Consider the following 20,559-nt stretch of genomic DNA (forward strand, 5'->3'; position numbering starts at 1 on the left):
GAAATTGTGTGGTAAAGGAGTAATATAGCTTCTACTTTCTCCTCTGATTGACTCAATCAGTCTTCTTCTTTTACATATATAAAGTAATTTGGGGGGTTGGGAGACAGCACTAGCACTAGCTACTAGAGGAATCAGGAAAGGCCTCATGATAGGAGATGGCCCTTGAGCTGATCCTTCCATGAAGCTTGGGATTGGAAGAGGTCAAGTTGAGAAAGGAGAGCATTATAGATAGGCATGGGGGGTCAGCCTGGGTAAAGTTCAGGTATGCAATAGGAGAGGCCCATTCATTTTATATCTGCCTGAGGTAGTCTTGGAACCCTAAACTCTTTCAAATGAAGCCAGATCAGGTCCGATTGGATGGGAAGGCTGGAACCTTCAGGATGAAAACCTTCCCACCACCGAGTAGACGATGACGTTTCTTTGAAAAATTTGAGACAACCAGGATTTGGAATCAGATGAGGATTCTCATAACCTTAGTGTGAAAAATGCCTTTTCTTTAGTGTAAGAAAGCTGAATTACTATGCTTAGACCCTGTTGGAATAAATTTTTTCCCAAGCATAATAAACACATACACTCTAAGAGCTCTGACCCTGCAGTGAGGGAGCACCGATTCCTTACTTTTGCAACACAACCACAATGTGTATTAAAGTACAGGAAGTTCAAGAAGTCAGTATTGTGAGACATGTCTTTGGACTGGGGGTGGAGAGAGGAGGAAGGGTCAGCAAGTAGGTCATGGCTAAATTATTCAGATGTATCAATAGACAAGTTGTGTGAAACTGTCCCAATTAAGTTGACTCATTTAGGACTTGCCTTTTATCTTTTCATTTTCAGAGTATGGGAGAAGATGGAGGAGTGAAAGCAGAGAAATCTGATGGCAATCAGCTTGCGAACATCTGTTTCTCCTGAGGCAGTCAGAGCAGCTGGCTGCTTTGGAGTCAGGGACCACATTCACACAGTCACAACAGAGCCCTCCCCTTATCTTTTCTGGGGGCACATTTTCATTCACTCCTGTGAGGATCATAAACAATCAAGACTCTGACTAGAGGAATTTGTTTCAAGCAGAGTACCCAGAATAAAGGGATAAGCAGCAGTGAAATGAGGGCAGCTTCTGGGGAGGAGAAGATGGAGAGCATCCCTCCCTCCCCAGGACGGATGAGAGAGGTGGTACCGGGCTAAAATATGAAATACGAAGAGCTCTGAACTCTGAAAGGAAAGAGTTTTTTCTTGCTGGAAGCAGAGGATGAGAACAGAAGGGACTGTCCAAGACCATGATCAGTGAGGTGATCCAGAAAATTCCTAAGCTGAGGATCTGGAGGAAAAAAATACTTTTCTAAGCCCCGATATCATAAAGGTCATGGAAGCAGAGTTGGGAGAAATCTTGGGAGTCATCTATTTCAGCAGTATCAAACTCAAATGGAAACAGGGGCTACTTATGTATGGAACTATATAAGGATCCCTGTAGACTGCACATTGACTTAGTTGTAAAATGATGTGTGTGCTTGTATGTGTCCATATACACACACATATATGTACACACACAGAGAGAACTTTGATTTATTTCCCAATTATGTTCTGATCTGGTTGGGGTAGCACTCTGGAGCCAGTGTATTTGACACCTCTGATCTACTCTAAAGCTTCCCATGAATCACACATACAAAATCCCAGATAAGCAGTTATCTAACCTCTATTTGACTGGCTCTGGTACCCTCTGAGGTAGCCTGTTACATTTTTAGACAGCCCACTTAGAAAATCTTTCCCTTCAGTGTGACTCTTCCTGGGTCACTTAACCTTTGCCATATGACCCTGGGTAAGTACTCAACTTTTGTCTGCCTTGGTTTCTTCAATGGAAACTGTGCTAATAATAGTACCAACTCCAAGAGTGGTTATAAAGATCAAATGAGATATGTATAAATATTTTGTAAAGCACTTAGAATAGTGCTTGGCACATGGTAGGCATTTAGTTAATGGTTGAAATAAAAAAAATATGTTCTTACAGTAAACTAAAATGTTTGTTTTTGCTCCTTCCTGTCTGACTCTTCATGACCCTGCGGACCAAACTGTCCATAGGTCTTTGGTTTGGTTTTTTTTTTTTGTAAAGGTTTTGAGATTTGTCATTTCCTTCTCTAGTAGATTAAGGCAAAGAGAAGTTAAGGGATTAGCACAACATCACATCGATATAATTTCTCTTCCACATATCAGTCCTTCAAATATTGTTAAAAAACAATGACCATGTCCCTCCCCTTCATTCCTGTAGCTGAGGCTGCCAGATGGTAGGGCTGGGCCTGGAATCATGAAGACCTGAGTTCAAAACTGATATCAGACACTTATTAGTTGTATAACCCTGGGTATGTCATTTAACTTTCATTTGCCTCAGTTTTCTCAAATGTGAAATGGGGATAATAACAGCACATAACTTACAGGGTTTTTTGGAGGATTAAATGCAATGACATTTGTAAAGTGCTTAGCACAACCAGCTTCATAGCAGGCTCCGGATAAATGCTGATTTCCTTCCCCTTCCCCTAGTCTTTTCTTTTCCAGGTTAAACATACCCACTTGGAATACCTGTTTTTTTCTAACATACATATATACTTAAGGCATAACTTTGAGTTCCTTTGCCATTCTGGTCTACATTGACTCTGGATACATTCCAGATAGTCAACATTCTTTCTTTAATTTTTTTTCTTATTGTCTTAAATATTTTCCAATTACATTAAAATTGTTTTAACATTTGTTTTAAAATTTCTTGAGTTCCAAATTCTTTCCCTTCTTTCCACACCTCCCCCAACTGTTGAGAAGGCAAGCATGTGAAGTCATGTAAAACATATTTCCATATTAGTCATGATGAAAAAGCCCCCTTCTTCCCTCTAAAAGGCAAGAAAAAAAAGCAATTTGCATTCAGAATTCATTTTTCTTTCTGCAGGTGGATAGCATTTTCATTATAGGTCCTTTGGAATTGTTTTGCAAGGATCAGTGTTGATCAGAGTAACTAGGTCTTTCACAGATGACCATTGTTACAATGTTGCTGTTACTGTATACGATGCTCTCCCAGTTATCAATATTGTCTCTAAAACGGGATGTCCAGCACTAGGCACAATACTCCAGAAGCGGACTGCTTAGGACAGAATAAAATGGGACTGGCACCTTTCTTACAGTGGATGCAAGGCTTCTATTAATGAATGAAGAATCTGATGATTGCCGTAGCTTTTTGGCCGACACATCACGTTGCTGACTTGCTAAGCTTGCAGTAGAAATTTGGAATATTATATGTGCATCTTTCATTGAGAGATGGAGAAATGGAACACAGAGGACTGTGTGGCTTCAGTCTGATCAGTCAAATCCAGGGCATGGGAAACAGAATGCTAAGATGAAGATAAGACATAAGGCATAAGCAAGTTAAACAGACATGCATCATGCAGGTGGATTGGGATTCCATTTTAAGACCCTTTTGCAATCTGTGAAACTGTTACCCTTCATATGATCCCCACACTGGAAAAAACTTTCTTGAACCGATGCAAAGTGAAATGAGGAGAATCAGGAGAACACCATAAACAGTAGCATCCCTCTTGTACCGTGATCATCTGGGAATGACTTAGTTACTACTCTCAATGATCCAAGACAATTCCAAAGGACTCACAACAAAACATGAGAAAGTTCTCCAGAGAAAGAACTGATGGAATCTATAATGCATATTGAGAAACATACTATACTGCACTTTCCTTAGTTTTTACATTTTTTGGTCTGTTTTCTTTCACAATAACTAATCTAGAAATATGTTCCATAGGAATGCAGATGTATAACTTATGTCAAACTACCTACCATATCAGGGAGGGAGGGGGAGAATTTGGAACTCAAAATTTAAAAAAATGAACGTTAAAAATTGTTTTCACGTGTAATTGGGAAAAATAAAATAATTTTTTAAATTAAATTATTTTATTTGTTTTTGGTGTTCTACAATTGCTTCCATATATCTCAGAATTTTTTTACTTCCCTCCCCTTCTTCCCCCCTCCCTCCCCACTCCCTCCCTGAGATGGCATACAATATTATATAGGTTCTATACATACATTCCTATTAAATACAAAAAATAAAATAATTTTTTAAAAAAGAAAAAAAATCCTGAAGTGTTTTGCAGTAAATCTACTTTAATGTACTCCAGAGGATAAATACTATTTATTTTCAAAGGAAAAGGCAGAAGCTGCCAAGCCTGTGGCTGGTTAGGAGCAAGGACCCCAGGTAATCAGTGGTTGCAGTTAACCCAAGAGACTGGGCACTACTAGGATAGGGTTTGGGCCCAGGCCACGGTGGTAAGTTCAAACCAGAATAAGCTTAAATATCTTGAGTTAACCAGCTAGAGCAGAGAGATGTGCCACCACCCTGGTTTCATTCTCACCTATGGCCATTCCTTTGTGAAGTCACAGTCTAATTTCCATCCTCTCTCAACCTTCTGCCACATGGTTTCCTGGAGGGTACCTCATCTGTGGCCACTAACAGTTTTTGAATAAGATGGTGCTTTGGGGATCATACCCGTCTCATTTAGCTAAAGCTGATGCTGGCAAAAGTCTTCCTAAGGAGGAACTCAGCGTGCTAGTCTCCACCATGCCTCCATGCTGTCTCCCTTCTTCCCTACCTACCCCTTCTTCCCTTTTCAGGTTTGATTTGTGTATTGTCTTCCCCCATTACATTGGAAGCTCCTTGATGGCAGGGACTATCTTTCTTTTTCTTATTTGTTTCCCCAGCATTTAGTACAGTACCTGGCACATAGCAGATTCTTAATAAATGTTTATTGATTTAATGAATGCTACAGTTGAAGTGTGGAATAAGCTTTTAAAAAACTTATGTGGTATGAGAGAATATGGGCTTACCCCATACCTAGAATCAGCTGAGTTAGGGCTGTGTGCTCTTTTATCCCTTGCATTTTCTCCTCAGGGACAGCTACCCTGTTTTTCCACATTCAGACGCTCCAGCCTGTACAGCTGTTCTTCTCTCCACCCAAGCCAGATTCCCTCAGTGCTTCATGCTAAGAACCATGCCTGGCTGTGAGGAGGCTGGGACTTGTTACAGAGATGAAAAGAGGGAAATATGATGTATGTGTGGGTCACTGGGCTCTTGGCTCATCTTGGCTCTAAGGCCTATCTTATGATTCACTCACTGCTCTAGTAGTTCCCTCAGGGAGAGTGAACCTTGGACAGCGCAAAGGTGATCCCTTGAAGAAGTTGGAGAAGTCTTTGCTTCACAGCAAAGTAATTCCATGGAAAATGGAGCTGGCTTCTACTATGAAGCTGGATGGATTTTCTGGAAAATCTCCCCAGGGTCTGGAATTCATCCACTAGAACAACTGCCTTACATCTGAAAGCTTTCCTCAGAATTACAGTGAGTTTTGCCCCATCAATTCCACTGACTAATGTTTTCTCAAATAAACCTCTTCTGTCCCCCCTGCCCCAGAGCAGAATGCACTAGAAATATGATACTTTTTCTAGAGAAGGAGCTAGTCTTCTCCATAATTTCTGCTTCCTTGGACACCCCTCCACCCCCCACTTCTTTCCAAGTTCCTTTATTTTACACAGCAGAGACTTTCCTGCTGAGGTAGCTGACAGGGAAAGGTTCCTAAGTAGTAAAACCTGTGGTCAGGCTCCCCTTAAGCAAAGGATCTTAATATTTTGTGCATGTCATGGACCCTTTGGCAGTCTGGTGAAGCTTACAGATCTCTTCTCAGAATAATATTTCTAAATGCATAAAATACATGCATAGGATTACAGGGGAAACTAATTATATTTGAAATAAAGTCAACTAAATATGTTTAATAAAACAACCACCAAGCCCACAGACCTCAGATTAAGAATCCCTACTTCATGAGAGCTATCCTTGTCAAAGAAGTGAAGTCCCTTTGGAAGGTGTTCGTGGTGACCTAGTGAACTTTAAAACTTGTCCATGTGAAATCTCGAAGCAAATAAATTTGCCTCACTATTTTAAACATACACAAATTCCTGGGTCACAGTTGACACTACACAGTTGGAGTGAGGTTCCGACTCAGGAAATTCCCTTCATTTTTGGTTAACCTGTGAACAGCTGCTCCCTCAGAGACAAAGCAAGTAATGGAGGTTCTATCTGGCAAAGACTAAGGGTTCTGAAGTGCCATATCAGGCTATAACAACAGACCCAGTCCACTCGGAGAAGCTGCTACATTCCTTGCTCGCCCCTCTTTGCCACTGGAAAGTGCCCAAATTACTTTCTTCTAGCCCTTCTTCTCCTCTGACTACCCTCCCCCACTTTATACAAGGTATCCCTACAAGGAGTGCAGTTTAAAGCCTTACGGTTTTCAAAGTGCTCTCTCTTTTCAGTTTCACAATAATCTTGTAGGTTCCAACCCATGCTGGGCTGTTGTTCAGTCATTTTTCAGTCATGTCTGACTCTTCATGACCCCCCCTCTGGAGTTTTCTCGGCAAAGATACTAGAATGGTTTACCATTTCTTTCTCTAACTCATTTGACAGATGAGGGAACTGAAGCAAACAGGGTTCAATGACTTGCCCAGGGTCACACAGATCATAAGTGCATGAGGCCAGATTTGAACTCAGATAGATGAATCTTCCTGACTCCAAGCCCAGTATTCTATCCACTGTGCCACCTAGGTGCCTATCCCCATTTCACCATATAGTAAAACTGAAGTAGTGGGAGCTTAAGGGACTTGCTCTTGGCTGCCCAGCTATTAAACATCAAAGATAAGATTCAAATCCAGATCTCCTGAATCCAGTGCTTTCTAGTATACTTAGTTCCCTCTCAAATCCCTTCCCTTTAGAATAGCAATGCAAACTGCTCCTAAGTGACCTGAGCAGAGACAAAATGCTCCTTCAAGCACTGAGCTTTGAAAAAAGTGTGATCTGACCCCCAAATGTAAGTAAGATCCCCTCAGTTAGAAATGGTGCCCCACCCTCCTTGACCTCTGAATCACTGATGACCTTGCCATCCTTCCTGCAGTCTTATTCCATGACTTCTTCAAGGTAGCTCTCCCATAGTTCCTTTCTTGTTTCCTCTACTGTTTATTATACCACCCCTGAAACGTAGCTGTTCCCCAAAACTCTGTCCTTTATCTGCTCTCTATATCTTCTCTTTATAATTATCACATTATTAACAGAATACAAAGGTAAAAATTATAATAGTATAATTATTAACATGTGATATTAATATATAGTATAATAATTACTATAATGTTAAATTATATAATTCTATATATTCTTCTCAATATATCTTCTATCTCTACACTCAATTCCTTGGAGATCTCATTTAATCAAACAATTTCAACAATCACCTTGGATGACCCTGCAATACACCTCCAGGTTTAACTTCTCTGGAAAGTTTCAAGCCAACAATTACAACTGCCAAACACCAACATGGATGTTCCACCAATACTCAAATCCAATATGTCTTGAAATAAACTTACCTCTACTCCAAAGCCTATCTCCCCTGATTTTCCTGTCTTTGTTAATTGTATATCCATTCCACCAGTTTCCCAGGCTTAAAATTTGAGAGGTATTTCTTATCTCTTTCTTCTCTCTTCCCCTTACTCTCACTTTTGGTTAGTTACCAAATCCTATCAACTCAACCTTTATCATCCATTATTCCCTTCTTTTCCATTCCTCCTGTCCCTTCTCACCAAGGCCAATGCCTTAGTATCACTAATTCTACATACATTCTGTTCTTTCCGGTGTTCTCCTGGAGCTTACTCCTTCTACTATTTTCCTCTTTCTTTTTCAATATCTCTATTTATTACCTTTTGTTCTACTGCCTACAAACATGCTCAGGTCTACCCCATCCCACGAAAAAACCAAAACAAAACAAAAAGCTTACACTTTGCTCTACTGCTCCCTAAAGCAATCTCTCTTCCTTTTCATTGCCAAAATCCTAAACCTAATCAACACTCACTGCCTCCAACTTTCTCACTATCTACTTACTCTTCAATCCCTTGCAATTTAGCTTTCGCTCCCACCACTTGTCCAAAACTGTTCTTCCCAAGGTTGTCACTGACCTTTTAACTACTAGATCAGATGGGTTTTTCTTTGGCTTGATCACCTTTGATCTTTTTACAACTTTTGCTATCACTAAACATTCCCTCCTTCAGGATATGTGCTTTCACCTCTTTTGGCTTTTAAGACCTGATCTCTCCTGTTTTTCCTTCATATTTCCCTGTCTGCTCCTTTTCAGCAGCCTTTCTGGATTATCACCCAGTAATTAATCCTATCACGTTAGTGTATCCCCAGGGCTCTGTACTAGACCCTCTTCTCTTTTCTCTTCACACTCTCTCCCAGATCTCATCAGTTCTCATTTTCCTGCAGATGACTCCAACAATCTGGATCATAAGATAATAGATCTAGAGTTGGCCATTTAGTCCAACTGCCTCATTTTGCAGATGAAGAAACTGAGGCCCAAGGAAGTTAAGTGACTTGCCCAAGATCAAACAGGTAATAAACATCAGCTGCAGGATGTGGGATCAGGTTTTCAGACTCTAGAAACAGTGTTCTTCCTACTGTACCATAATGAGCTCCAGTCATAGGTCAGCTCTTCACTAGTTATCTCTCCCTGGATAGCCTGTAGGCATCTCAAACTTACTATGTCCAAAACAGAACTTTTTACTGTATCCTCCTAAATCAGCCCATCTGTCAGACTTCCCCATTTCTGATGAGGACACTACCAGCCTTCCAATCATTTGGATTCATAACGTTAGAATGAACCATGGCTTTCCCCTCTTCCATCTTCCCCATACAATAGTTGACAAGTCTTATCGATTCTCCTCCCACAGTATCTCTCAGATTTTCCTTTCTCTCCAATCACATGGCAATAACCTTAGTTCAGGCCCTCATTACCTGGCATCCATAGCAGCATCCTAACTATAACATCCCTGCTTCCATTCTCTCCCTCTCTCCAATCTATCCTCCACACAGCTTCCAAAATAATCTTAAGGTATAATAGGTCTGACCATGCTCAAATATTTTCAGTAGTTCCCCATTACCTCTAGAACATAGCAGGCATTCAGTAAATGTCTGTTGAACAAAAGAGAAGCAGTAAAATGTGACCTCATCAAGGAACAGAGATGAACTTGTACTTATCTAACAATAATGCTATGTATGAGGCAATGATAGGCCTCTGGCCCAGACTGTGAGCCAGCAACATGTGCCAAGTGCTGGGCGGCTGAAGGCCTCCATCTGCCTTCCCATTCCCTCATTCACAGGACGCTTGACAAATTGGATGCATTAATGGGTCACTCAGGACCTGTCCTCAGTTACCGTAGTTAGACTCACAGATTGAGCCATCCCTCACACTCCTATTCCTTTCTGCCCTGAGCCCTGAGGAACACAGCAATCTCTCAAAAAATACAGGAATTCTCAGCAGAGATGACAACAAAAATGTGCAGAATGAGGATTATGATGCAAGGCATGAGCAATGCGTTCAGTTGTTTAACTTACCTCTACTTTGCTATTACAAAGGTTGGGGGAGGAGGTGTGTGGGGGAGGAGGTGTGTGGAGAAGGATGAAGTCTGAAGAAGTGACAATAATGAAAAAAAAAGGAAAAAAATGAACTTCTGGTGCCAAGATGGCAAAGTGAGGAAGAAACTCTCTGAAGCCCTCCCAAATTCCCCTCCAAACAACTAGAAAACCACCTTAGAGGAGCAGGAGCAGGAGCAGGGAAGCAGCTGACCAGCCCAGCAGGAAAGGTCTGCCTCACTGAAGCAGGAGGGGAGTGAGGTCCAAGAGTAGAAGCAGCAGCTAGAGTCACAGCAGGGGACCTTCAGCAAGTCTCCAGGCCTGGAGCAATCCACCAGGATGGGCCCATCCTCCTGCAAGTCAGGAGCCCCCTAGGCAAGTGAGCAGGCTGTGCAGCACAGCCAGGTCCCACTTCAGTGACACCAACCCCAGCACAAGCCACCATCCAGGCCTTGACCACATTGCTGACCAGGAATGAAGCCCCACCCCAGAGCTGACCAACAGAGAGAATCTGTCCCTGGGGCCTACCAGCAGAAAGACCCTGTTTCCATAGCAACTCAGCAGCAGGACCCCACACCTCAGGCCAGACCAGCAACAAGATCCCTCCTCCAGGGTCAGCCACCAGAAAGATTGTTACCATAGCAGCCTAGCAGCAAGACCCTACCCCAGGAGCATGCCAACAGCTAAACCCCACACCCAGGGGAGGACAACAGAGAGGCCTCACCCACAGTACATACAAGCCAGAAGGGAAACCTACCCTCCAGAGAAAGCAAGCAGCTAAGCCCTGACCACCGGTGAAAGTCAGCAGTAAGACCCAAAGAGCCTCAGCACAAAAAGCTTGGTATGGTGTAGGACCAGAGTCCAACTCTCACATAAAAACACCAAGTCACAAACACAATAAAAGGGTTTGACTATAGAAAGTTACAATGGTGATATGAAGGATCAAGGTAGAAACACAGAAGAGAAAGTGTCAAAATGGCTAGATGTGAAGCCTCAAAGAAGAATGTAATTTGCTTTTAGGCTCCAAAAGAATCCCTGGAAGAGCTTAAAAGGGATTTTTAAAAACAAATGAGAGAAGTAGAAGAAAAACTGGGAAAGGAGATTGGAGTAATGAAAGAAAATCATGAAAAAGAGTCAATAGCATAGGAAAAGATATACAAAAATTTACCAAGGAAAATAACTCACTAAAAAAATAAAATTAGCCAAATAGAAAAGGAAGTACAAAAGCTCACCCAAGAAAATAATTTTTAAAAATTAGAATTGAACAAATGGAAATTAATGATTCCATGCGACATCAAGATACAATAAAACAAAACCAAAAAAGTAAAAAAAAAAAAACAAAAAACAGAAGAAAATGTGAAATTTCTCATTGGAAAAAACATGTGACCTAGAAAATAGATCCAGGAGAGAAAATATAAGAATTATTGGACTACCTAAAAGTCATGATCAAAAGGAAAACAAAAAGCCTGGACAAAATCTTTCAAGAAATTATTTTTAAAAAACCACAAAAACTGCCCTGTATATTAGAGCCAGATGGCAAAATAGACATCATAAGAATTCACCAAACACCACCTCAAAGAGATACCAAAATGAAAACTCCGAAGAATATCACAGCCATATTAGAGCTCACAGGTCAAGGAGAAAGTACTGCAAGCAATCAAAAATAAACAATTCGAGTATCTCGGAGCTACAGTTAGGATTGCAAAGGCTCTGGCAGCTTCCATATTAAAGAATTGGAGGGTTGGGAATATAATATACTAGAAGGCAAAGGAGCTAGGATTACAACCAAGAATCACCTACCCAGTAAACTTGAATATAATCTTTCACAGGATAAAAGGATAGTTAGTGAAATAGAGGACTTTTAAGCATTTCTTATTAAAAGACTAGAGCTGAAGAAAAAAATTGTTATCTCCAAATACAAGACTCAAGGGAAATATAAAAAGATTAAAAAAGAAACAATAAAGAGAAAACATGAGAAATAAAGTTAAACTGTTTATATCTATATATATTCTATAGGGCAAGGTAATATTTGTAACTCAACTTAATTACTATAAGAGCAATTAGAAGGAGTATATGTAGAAAGAGGATGTAGATATAATGAGATTTTTATGGGATGATACCCCCCAAAACAAAATAAAGGGGTGACAAAGAAAATTACACTGGAAGAAGAAGAGAGGAGATTGAATGGGGGTAAATTACCCTACATAAAAGAAACATAAAAGAGTTATTATAATGGAGGGTAAAATTGGCTGGGGGAGGGTGGCAGGCAAAACTTAAACCTTACTCTCATCATAATTGGCTCAAAGAGAGAATAACATAAACACTCAGTTGGATATAGAAATCTCTCTTACTCTATAAGGAAATAAAAAGAGATAAGAGAAGGGGGGAACTGACAAAAGGGAGGGTAAAAGGGGGGAAAGAGTTGAATGTAAGAGACAGGTGGGGATAAACAAGAGAAAAATAACATGGAGGGAAATACAGTTATCATAACTATTAAACGTGAATGGAATGAACTCACCCATAAAAGAGAAGCAGATAGTACAATGGATTAAAAACCAGAATCTTACAATATGTTGTTTATAAGAAACACATTTGAAGCAGAGAGATACACACAGGGTAAAGGGAAAGGGCAGAATCTATTATTCTTTACCTGAAGCAAAGAAAGCAGGAGTAGCAATCATGATTTCAGACAAAGGAAAAGCAAAAATAGATCTCATTAAAGGAAAGAATGAAGGGAACTATATCTTGTGGAAAGGCACCACAAACAATGATGTCATATTAATACTAAACATATGTACCAAATGGTATAACATCTAAATTTTTGAAGTTGAATGAATTACAGGAGGAAATAGATAATAAAACTATAGTAGCAGGGGAATCTCAACTTTCACCTCTCAGAACTAGATAAACCAAACCAAAAAATAAACAAGAAAGAAGTTAAGGAGGTGAATAAAAATCTGGAAAAGTTAGATAAGATAGATTATCTGGAGAAAACTTAATGGGAATAGAAAGGAATATACCCTTTTCTCAGCAGTACATGGCACCTACACAAAAACTGACCATGTGTTATAACATTAAAAACATCACAATCAAATGCAGAAAAGCAGAAATGTAAATCCATCCTTTTCAGATCATAATACAATAAAAATTACATTCAGTAATGGACAATAGATTAAAAATTAATCAGAAATTAAATAATCTAATCCTAAAAAAACAAATGGGTCAAAGAACAAATCATAGAAACAATAGATAATTTCACAAAGAAAATGACAACAATGAGACAACATGCTAAAATTTATGGGATCTAGTCAGAGCAGTACTTGGGGAAAACATGTATCTCTAATCACTTACAGCAATAAAATAGCGAAAAAGGAGATCAATGAATTGGGCATGAAACTAAAATAACTAGAAAAAGAACAAATTAAAAATCCCCAATTAAACACCAAATTGGAAATCCTGAAAATCAAAGGAGATATTAATAAAATTGAAAGTAAGAAAACCATTGAACTAACAAATAAAACTAGAAGCTGGTTTTATGGGGAAAAAACAATAAAATAGATAAACCATTGGTTGATTTGATTTAAAAAAGGAAAGAAGAAAGCCAAATTACTAGTATCAAAAATGAAAGAGAATTGATTACCAATGAAGAGGAAAATAATACAATTGTTAGGAGCTATTTTGCAATAAATTTGACAATCCAAAAGAAATGGATGAATAACTACAAAAATATAAATTATCAAATTAACAGAAGAAGAAAAAAACACTCAAATAATCCAGTCTTAGAAAAAAAAATTGAACAAGTCATCAATGAACTTACTAAGAAAAAAATCCCCAGGGTCAGATGAATTCACAAGTGAATTCTACCAAACATTTAAAGAACAATTAATCTCAATACTATATAAATTATTAGGAAAAATAGGTGGAGGAATCCTAACAAATTCCTTTTATGACACAAATATGGTGCTGATACCTAAACCAAAAAGAGCCAAAACAGAAAGAAAATTATAGACCAATTTCCCTAATGATTACTGAAGCAAAAATTTTAAATAAAATACTAGCAAACAGATTACAGCAATAGATCACAAGGATCATACGCTATAACCAGGTGGGATTTATACCAGAAATGCAGGATTAATTCAATATTAGGAAGACTATTAGCACAATTGAACATATTAATAATAAAACTAACAGAAATCATATGATTTTGTCTCAATAGATGCAGAAAAATCCTCTGACAAAATGCAGCACTCATTCCTATTGAAAACACTAGAGAGCTTAGGAATATATGGAGTTTACCTTAAAATAAGTAATATATCTGTAATGGGAATAAACTAGAAGCCTTCCCTATATAATCGGGGTGAAGCAAGCAAGGATATCCATTATCACCTCTATTGTTTAAAATTGTACTAGAAATGTTAACTATAGCAATAAGAGAAGGAAAAAAATTGAAGGAATTTAAATAGGCAAAGAGGAAACAAAACTCTTACTCTTTATTGATTGTATGATGTTATACTTTGAAAATCCTAGAGAATCAACTAAAAAACCACTTGAAATTTTTAACTTTAGTAAAATTGCAGGATACAAAATAAACTCATATAAATCATCAGCTTTTCTGTATATTACCAACAAAGTTCAGCAGCAAGAGAAAGAAAGAGAAATTCTACTGAAAATAACTGTAGACAATATGAAACACCTGGGAGTCTACCTGCCAAGACAAACCCAAGGATTACAGAAACACAACTATAAAATACTTTTCACACAAATAAAGTGAGATCTAAACAGTTGGGAAAATATTAATTAATTAATTAAATATTAATCATGGGTAGGCTGAGCCAATATATTAAAAATTACAATTCCACCTAAATTTGCTCAGTGCCATACCAATCAAACTATCAAAAAACTATTTTAAAGAGCTAGAAAAAATAATAGCAAAATTCATATGAAAAAACAAAAACTCCAGAATATGAAGGAAATCAATAAAAAAAATACAAAAGAAGGTGGTCTGGCCATACCAGATCAGCATTAGTGGTAATTATGAAACCAATCTGGTACTGGCTAAGAAACAGAGTGGTGGATCAGTGGAATAGATTAGGTACAAATTACGTTATAGTAAATGACCAAAGTAAATTAGTAGATGATAAACCCAAAGATCCAAGCTTCTGGAACAAAAACTCATTATTTGACAAAAAATGCTAGAAAAACCATAAATGCTATGGCAGAAACTAAGCACTGATCAACATCTCACACTATATATCAAGAGAAGGTCAAAATGGGTATATGATTTACATATAAAGGGTAAAACCATAAACAAATTAAGAGAACACTGAATAGTTTATCTATCAAATTTATTGATAAGGGAAAAATTTAGGAACGAAGAAGATACAGAGAGCATTACAAAATGTAAAATAGATCATTTTGATTATTGAAAATTTAAAAAGTTTTGCACATACAAAACCAAAAATTATGATTTCATTTCATATTATCATTGTGAAATCAGAAAACTGGGAAACAAATATCTCTGATAAAGACCTCATTTCTTGAGAAAAATTGCTGGGAAAACTGGATAACAGTGTGGCAGAAACTGGGCATAGACCAATGCCTGACACTGTACAGAAGAATAAAGTTCAATTGGATACATGATATAGGGTATAAAGATTGATACTATAAACAAATTAGGGGAGCAAAGAATAGTGCATTTGTCATATTTATGGAGAATGGAGAAATTTTTGACCAAACAAAAAGAGATAGAGAACATTATGAAGTGCAGAATGGATAATTTTGATTACATTAAATTAAAAAGTTTTTGCACAAACAAACCCAATGCAATCAAGATTATGAGGGAAGCAGAAAACTAGGAAAGAATTTTTGCAATTAGTGTCTGTGACAAAGGCCTCATTTCTAAAATGTATAGCGTGCTGAGTCAAATGTACAAGAATACAAGTCATTCCCCAATTGATAAATGGTCAAAGGATATGAACAGGTAGTTTTCAGAGGAAGAAATGAAAGCTATCTATAGTCATATGAAAAAATGGAAATCAAAACAATTCTGAGGTACCACATCATACCTATCATATTGGTTAACATGACAAAACAGGAAGATGATAAATGTTGGAGAAGACATGGGAGAGTTAGAACACTAATTCATTATTGGTGGAGCTGTGAGCTCATCCAACCATTCCAGAGAGCAATTTGGAACTATGCCCAAAGGGCTACAAAAATGTGCATACCTTTTGATCCAGCAATATAGTTTCTAAGACTGTATCCCCAAGAGATCATAAAAATGGGAAAGGGTCCCACATGTATAAAAATATTTATAGCAGCACTCTTTGTGGTGGCCAAAAACTGGAAATCAGGGGGATGCCCATCAATTGGGGAATGGCTGAACAAGTTGTGGTATATGAATGTAATGGAATACTATTGTGCTATAAGAAATGATGAACAGGAAGACTTCAGAGAAGGCTGGAAGGACTTATGTGAAGTGATGCTGAGTGAACGGAGCAGAACCAGGAGAACTTTGTGCAAGGCAACAACCACAGTGTGTGAGGAATTTTTCTGGTAGACTTAGTCCTTCATAGCAAAGCAAGCTAAAAATCCCCAATGGACTTTTGAGGCAAAATGCCTTCCACATCCAGAGAAAGAGCTATGGAATTGGATTGCAGAATGAAGCAGACCATTTACTTTTGTATTATGTTTTGTTTTATGGTTTGTCTCATTCATTTTAATTCTTCTATTCAACATGACTAAGGTAAAAATGTATTTTATAGCAACATATGTGTAGAACCTATATAAGATGGCACACCATCTCGGGGAGGGAGTGGGGATGGAGAGGAAAAAAATCTAAGATATATGGAAGTGATTGTAGAACACTGAAAACAAATAAGATAATTTTAAAAAATAAAGACCTCATTTCTCATATATATAGAAAACTGAGTCATATTTACAAAAATACAAGTCATTCCCCAATTGATAAATGGTCAAAAGGATACAGACAGGCAGTTTTTATACAAAGAAATCAAAGCTATCTATAGTCATATGAAAAGATTCTCTAAATCATTATTGATCAGAGAAATACAAATTAAAACAATTTTGAGGCAACACCTATCAGAGTGGATAATATGACAAAAAAAGGAAAATGCTGGATGTTGGAGGGGATGTGGGAAAACTGGGACACTAATGCACAGCTGGTGGAGTTGTGAACTGATCCAACCATTCTGAAGAGCAATTTGGAACTATGTCCAAAGGGCTATATAATTATGTATACCCTTTGATTCAGCAATACCACTGCTAGGTCTATATCCCAAAGACATCCAGAAAAGGGAAAAGTATCTATTTGTACAAAAATATTTAGAGCAGCTCTTTTTGTGGTGGCTAAGAACTGGAAATTTAAAGGATGCTTATTGATTGGAAAATGGCTAAAAAAAGTTGTGGTATATGATTATAATGGAATATTATTGAGCTATAAGAAATGATAAGCAGAATGATTTCAGAAAAACCTGGAAAGACTTATATGAACTGATGCATAGTGAAGTAAACAAAATAAGGAGAACATTGCACACAGTAACAACAATATTGTTTGATGTTGTACTGTGAATGACTTAGCTATTCTGAGTAGTGACTTAAGACAAACCCAAAGGACTGATCATACTCTCTGCCTTCAGAGAAAGAACTGATATTGATTGAATATAGGCTGAAGCATACTATTTTTCACTTTCTTTCATTTTTTTTCTTTTATTTGAGTATTTTTGTACAAAATGAGTAACATAGAAATGTTTCACATAATTGTACGTGTATAACCTATATCTGATCGCTTATCGTTTCAGTGGGGTGGGGGGGAAGAAGGACGGATGGATAGAATTTGGATCTCAAAATTTAAAATAAAAATGTTAAAAAAAAACTGAAAAAATAATAAGGGAACATAACTGCCTTAGTAGTCAGCCCATGGCAGAGACTTCATTTGTCACCTTTACAAGTCAATTCTCCATGCAAACAACATAGCTGGTAAGCAGTTGCCTGTGCCACGCTGTTTACTGCTACAGCTACAATGAGTAACTTCTCATCTCACTGCCATTCATTCTTAAGTCCACACTCAAGTCCTCCCCTTTCTCCATGAAGCCCTCCTTGATCACTCTAACCCTCAATGAATTCTATTTGCAAGCATGTACCACTAAACTTAGCACTTAATTATATTCTGTCACAATTCTGAGACTTGGGAAACACTGGCACAGGACTGTCTGGCATGCCATGCCTGCATCAAAGAAGGTACTGTGCTCTGTGAGCAAAGCAGAGCTGCAGTAGCTCAAAAGAAATGTGAGATTTGCAAATTTAGAAACATCCTCATTCTAAATGTTCATACGTACCATTTGAACCCAACCTGTAAAAATCTTTCAAATTTGTATTGATTTAATCAAAGTTGGACACACTGTATAATAATCCCAACATCATGATGTCATTTTGGTCCTCTTCTATTACGTAGGACAACAAACAAACTCTATCAAAGTTTGGCAACCTTGGTGAGCTAACATTTTATTGGGAGGAGTTGGAGCACTACATGTAAATAAAGAAGTATATGTAACATAATTTTAAGTGGAAAGAACATTAAAACTACTAAGGGGAAACGTTTCCCATAGGAAACAGCACATGAACTAAACTGAAAATGAAAATTGGGATTCTATTAGATCCAGTGACATCAGCTTCCTCACTATTCCACAAAGAAAACATTTCTCATTGTTCCTTATGCCTGGAATTCTATCCCTTTACATTTCCCTTCATCTCCACCCTTCTGACTTTCCTGGCTTCCTTCAAATCCCAACTACAATCTCATCTTCTATGGGAAACCATTCCCTCTTAGTTCTAGCCTCTTCCCTTTCTTATTTACTTTCTACTTAGTCTTTAAATAGTTTGTTTGTACATATTTGTACATACTTCTCCCCATTAAATCATAAGCCCCTTGAGGTCAGAGAGTATCTTTTGACTCTTTTTTCCCCAGTGCTTAGCATAATGCCTGACACATAACAGGCCCTTAGCAATTGTTTTTTGACTAAGAGGTACAGTGATCAGCCGGTACAAAAGTGCAATAGGAAAACATCACGCCAACCAAGGTTAGGGAGGCCAGTTTGGCTACAACATAGAGTACACAAAGGGTAGAAACATGGAAAAGTAGGCTGATTGTTAGAATTGGAAGTGCTTTAAATGCCTGAGGAGTCTGTATTTTGTTGTAGAAATGATAAGGCAACACTGAAGGTTCTTTGAGCAGGGAAATATCATGGTCAAACCCGTGCCTTTGATGATTTTGCAGCTATGTAGCAGAAGGTTGAGAATGGAGAGAAGAGAAGCTGGGAGAACAGTTAGGAAATCGTTCCAATAATCCAGGTAGGAGGTAATGGAGCATAAACTTGCCTGGTAGCCATCTTAGTGGAGATGAGACAATAACGGATGCAGAGGGGATGTATGTGGAATCGATAAGACTTAACATTTTTTGTATAAGGGGTTAGGAAGATGAAAAAATCAAGGAGGAAATTCATGTTGCAAACCCAGGTGAGTACAAGGGAAGTATTTTAACAGAATAAGGGGAAGTTTCAAGTCTGAAGGAGGAGTGTGTCGGGGCAAGACGATGAATTTCATTTTGGATACACTGTGTAGGAATGAAGTACCTATTGGAAATGCAGTTTGGAAAAGTCCAACGAGTATGGGACTGGAGCTCAGGAAAGACATTAGAGCTGGGCAGAAGCATCTGGGAGTCATCTGCATAGAGATAATTGAACCCATGGTTGCTGATTCAGAAACAGAAGAGAGGATTCAGAACAGAGCCTTGGGGAGTACCCTTCTGAGGAGATGGAACATGGATGATGATTCAACAAAGGAACTGAGAAGCAGCCAGATATGTAGGAGAGCCAGGAGAAGAAACAGTGTCATATTCAAGTGAGGAAAGAGTGTCCAGGAGAAAAGGGTACCAACAATGTAAAATACTGCATAAAGCCAAAGAGGAAGAATGAGAAAAGGCCTTTGGACTCAGCAATTAAGGAATCAGAGGTAACACCTGAGAGGACAATTTCAGAAGAATGGCTGATCTACCTTCTTGTCTATGACAATTTCATTGAATGAGCTTATCTTCCCAGCCAAGTTATAAACTATGTGAGCTAAAGGTTCCGGTTTTATTGTGCTTCTGTGTACCTCACAGTGTCTACACTACGAATGCATGGTAGGTGTTCAAAAATTACCTTAGCTAATTAATCAATTTACCATGGCATACAACAACCACTAAAAGCTAGAGGAAGCCACAGTTTGGTTAATCAGGACCCAGCACCAGACACTTACTGTCTTAGGAGGTGGGAGATCAGGTAGGCTCTTTTGTGGGGCAGATAAGTGCTGTACCAATTCCCCATTGGTCAGAGGATCAGAGAAATTCAGTGCTGCAAAGAAGAAAATGGAGAAATGTTAGTGTGAGGTGTCTATTGCACAGTAGAACACAATTGTAGGCACAGGAGTTACATGTGAGAAGGAAGCCTGGTGGGATGTGCTCAGAAGCTACTTTAAAGACTGTATTATCTTCTCTCCAAGAATACAATGCAGTAGCACCTCAGCTATAGGAAAATTTCTTTTGGAGGAACCTGTTTTGGATTTCTGGAATGTTCCTCCTCCAACTCCCCTGGGTCAAAAATGGTACAGACCACAGTGGCTTCAGTAATCATTAGACCTGCAGGAGCGATTGCTATATAGAGAGACTCAGTGTTCACCCTATGATTATGGTTCTTTCCATCCCATAATTTATCCAGCAGGCAAACTGTTTTTGGCAGGTTGGCCACCACTCAAAAGGGATAGTTTAGCTGAGGTTTGGAGGAAGAAGGTGAGGGAATCATGTCTAAAAACCAGTGGCACCAAATAGTCATATGTTTTGTGGAAAAGCCTTGTTAAGTTTTTTTTTTTAATTTTGATCACTAATATCCTTAAGAGAAATATGTGTGATGCACTAAATAGAGTCAGCTTAACAGCCTATAGGTTACCTTCAGGACCTTAAGAAGGAGCCTTAGACAGTCATGATGGCAAATGCCTGTTATCCCGCTACCAGGAAGGCTAATGCTGGTAGATCA

General features: G+C 38.4%; 1 protein-coding gene across 6 annotated transcripts in view; it reads right to left on the reverse strand.

Moving 5' to 3' along the window:
• The window catches only part of AFAP1L2 (actin filament associated protein 1 like 2), a 149,773-nt gene that overhangs the window by 37,789 nt on the left and 91,425 nt on the right, over window positions 1–20,559 (reverse strand). For all 6 annotated transcript variants that reach the window (XM_072623197.1, XM_072623224.1, XM_072623192.1 and 3 more), the window contains one exon: window positions 19,787–19,881. In XM_072623197.1, the coding sequence (XP_072479298.1) occupies window positions 19,787–19,881 (95 nt within the window). The remainder of the gene's footprint in view (window positions 1–19,786; window positions 19,882–20,559) is intronic.

Source organism: Notamacropus eugenii, chromosome 1 (genome assembly GCF_028372415.1).
Source record: "Notamacropus eugenii isolate mMacEug1 chromosome 1, mMacEug1.pri_v2, whole genome shotgun sequence".
Classification (NCBI taxonomy): domain Eukaryota; kingdom Metazoa; phylum Chordata; class Mammalia; order Diprotodontia; family Macropodidae; genus Notamacropus; species Notamacropus eugenii.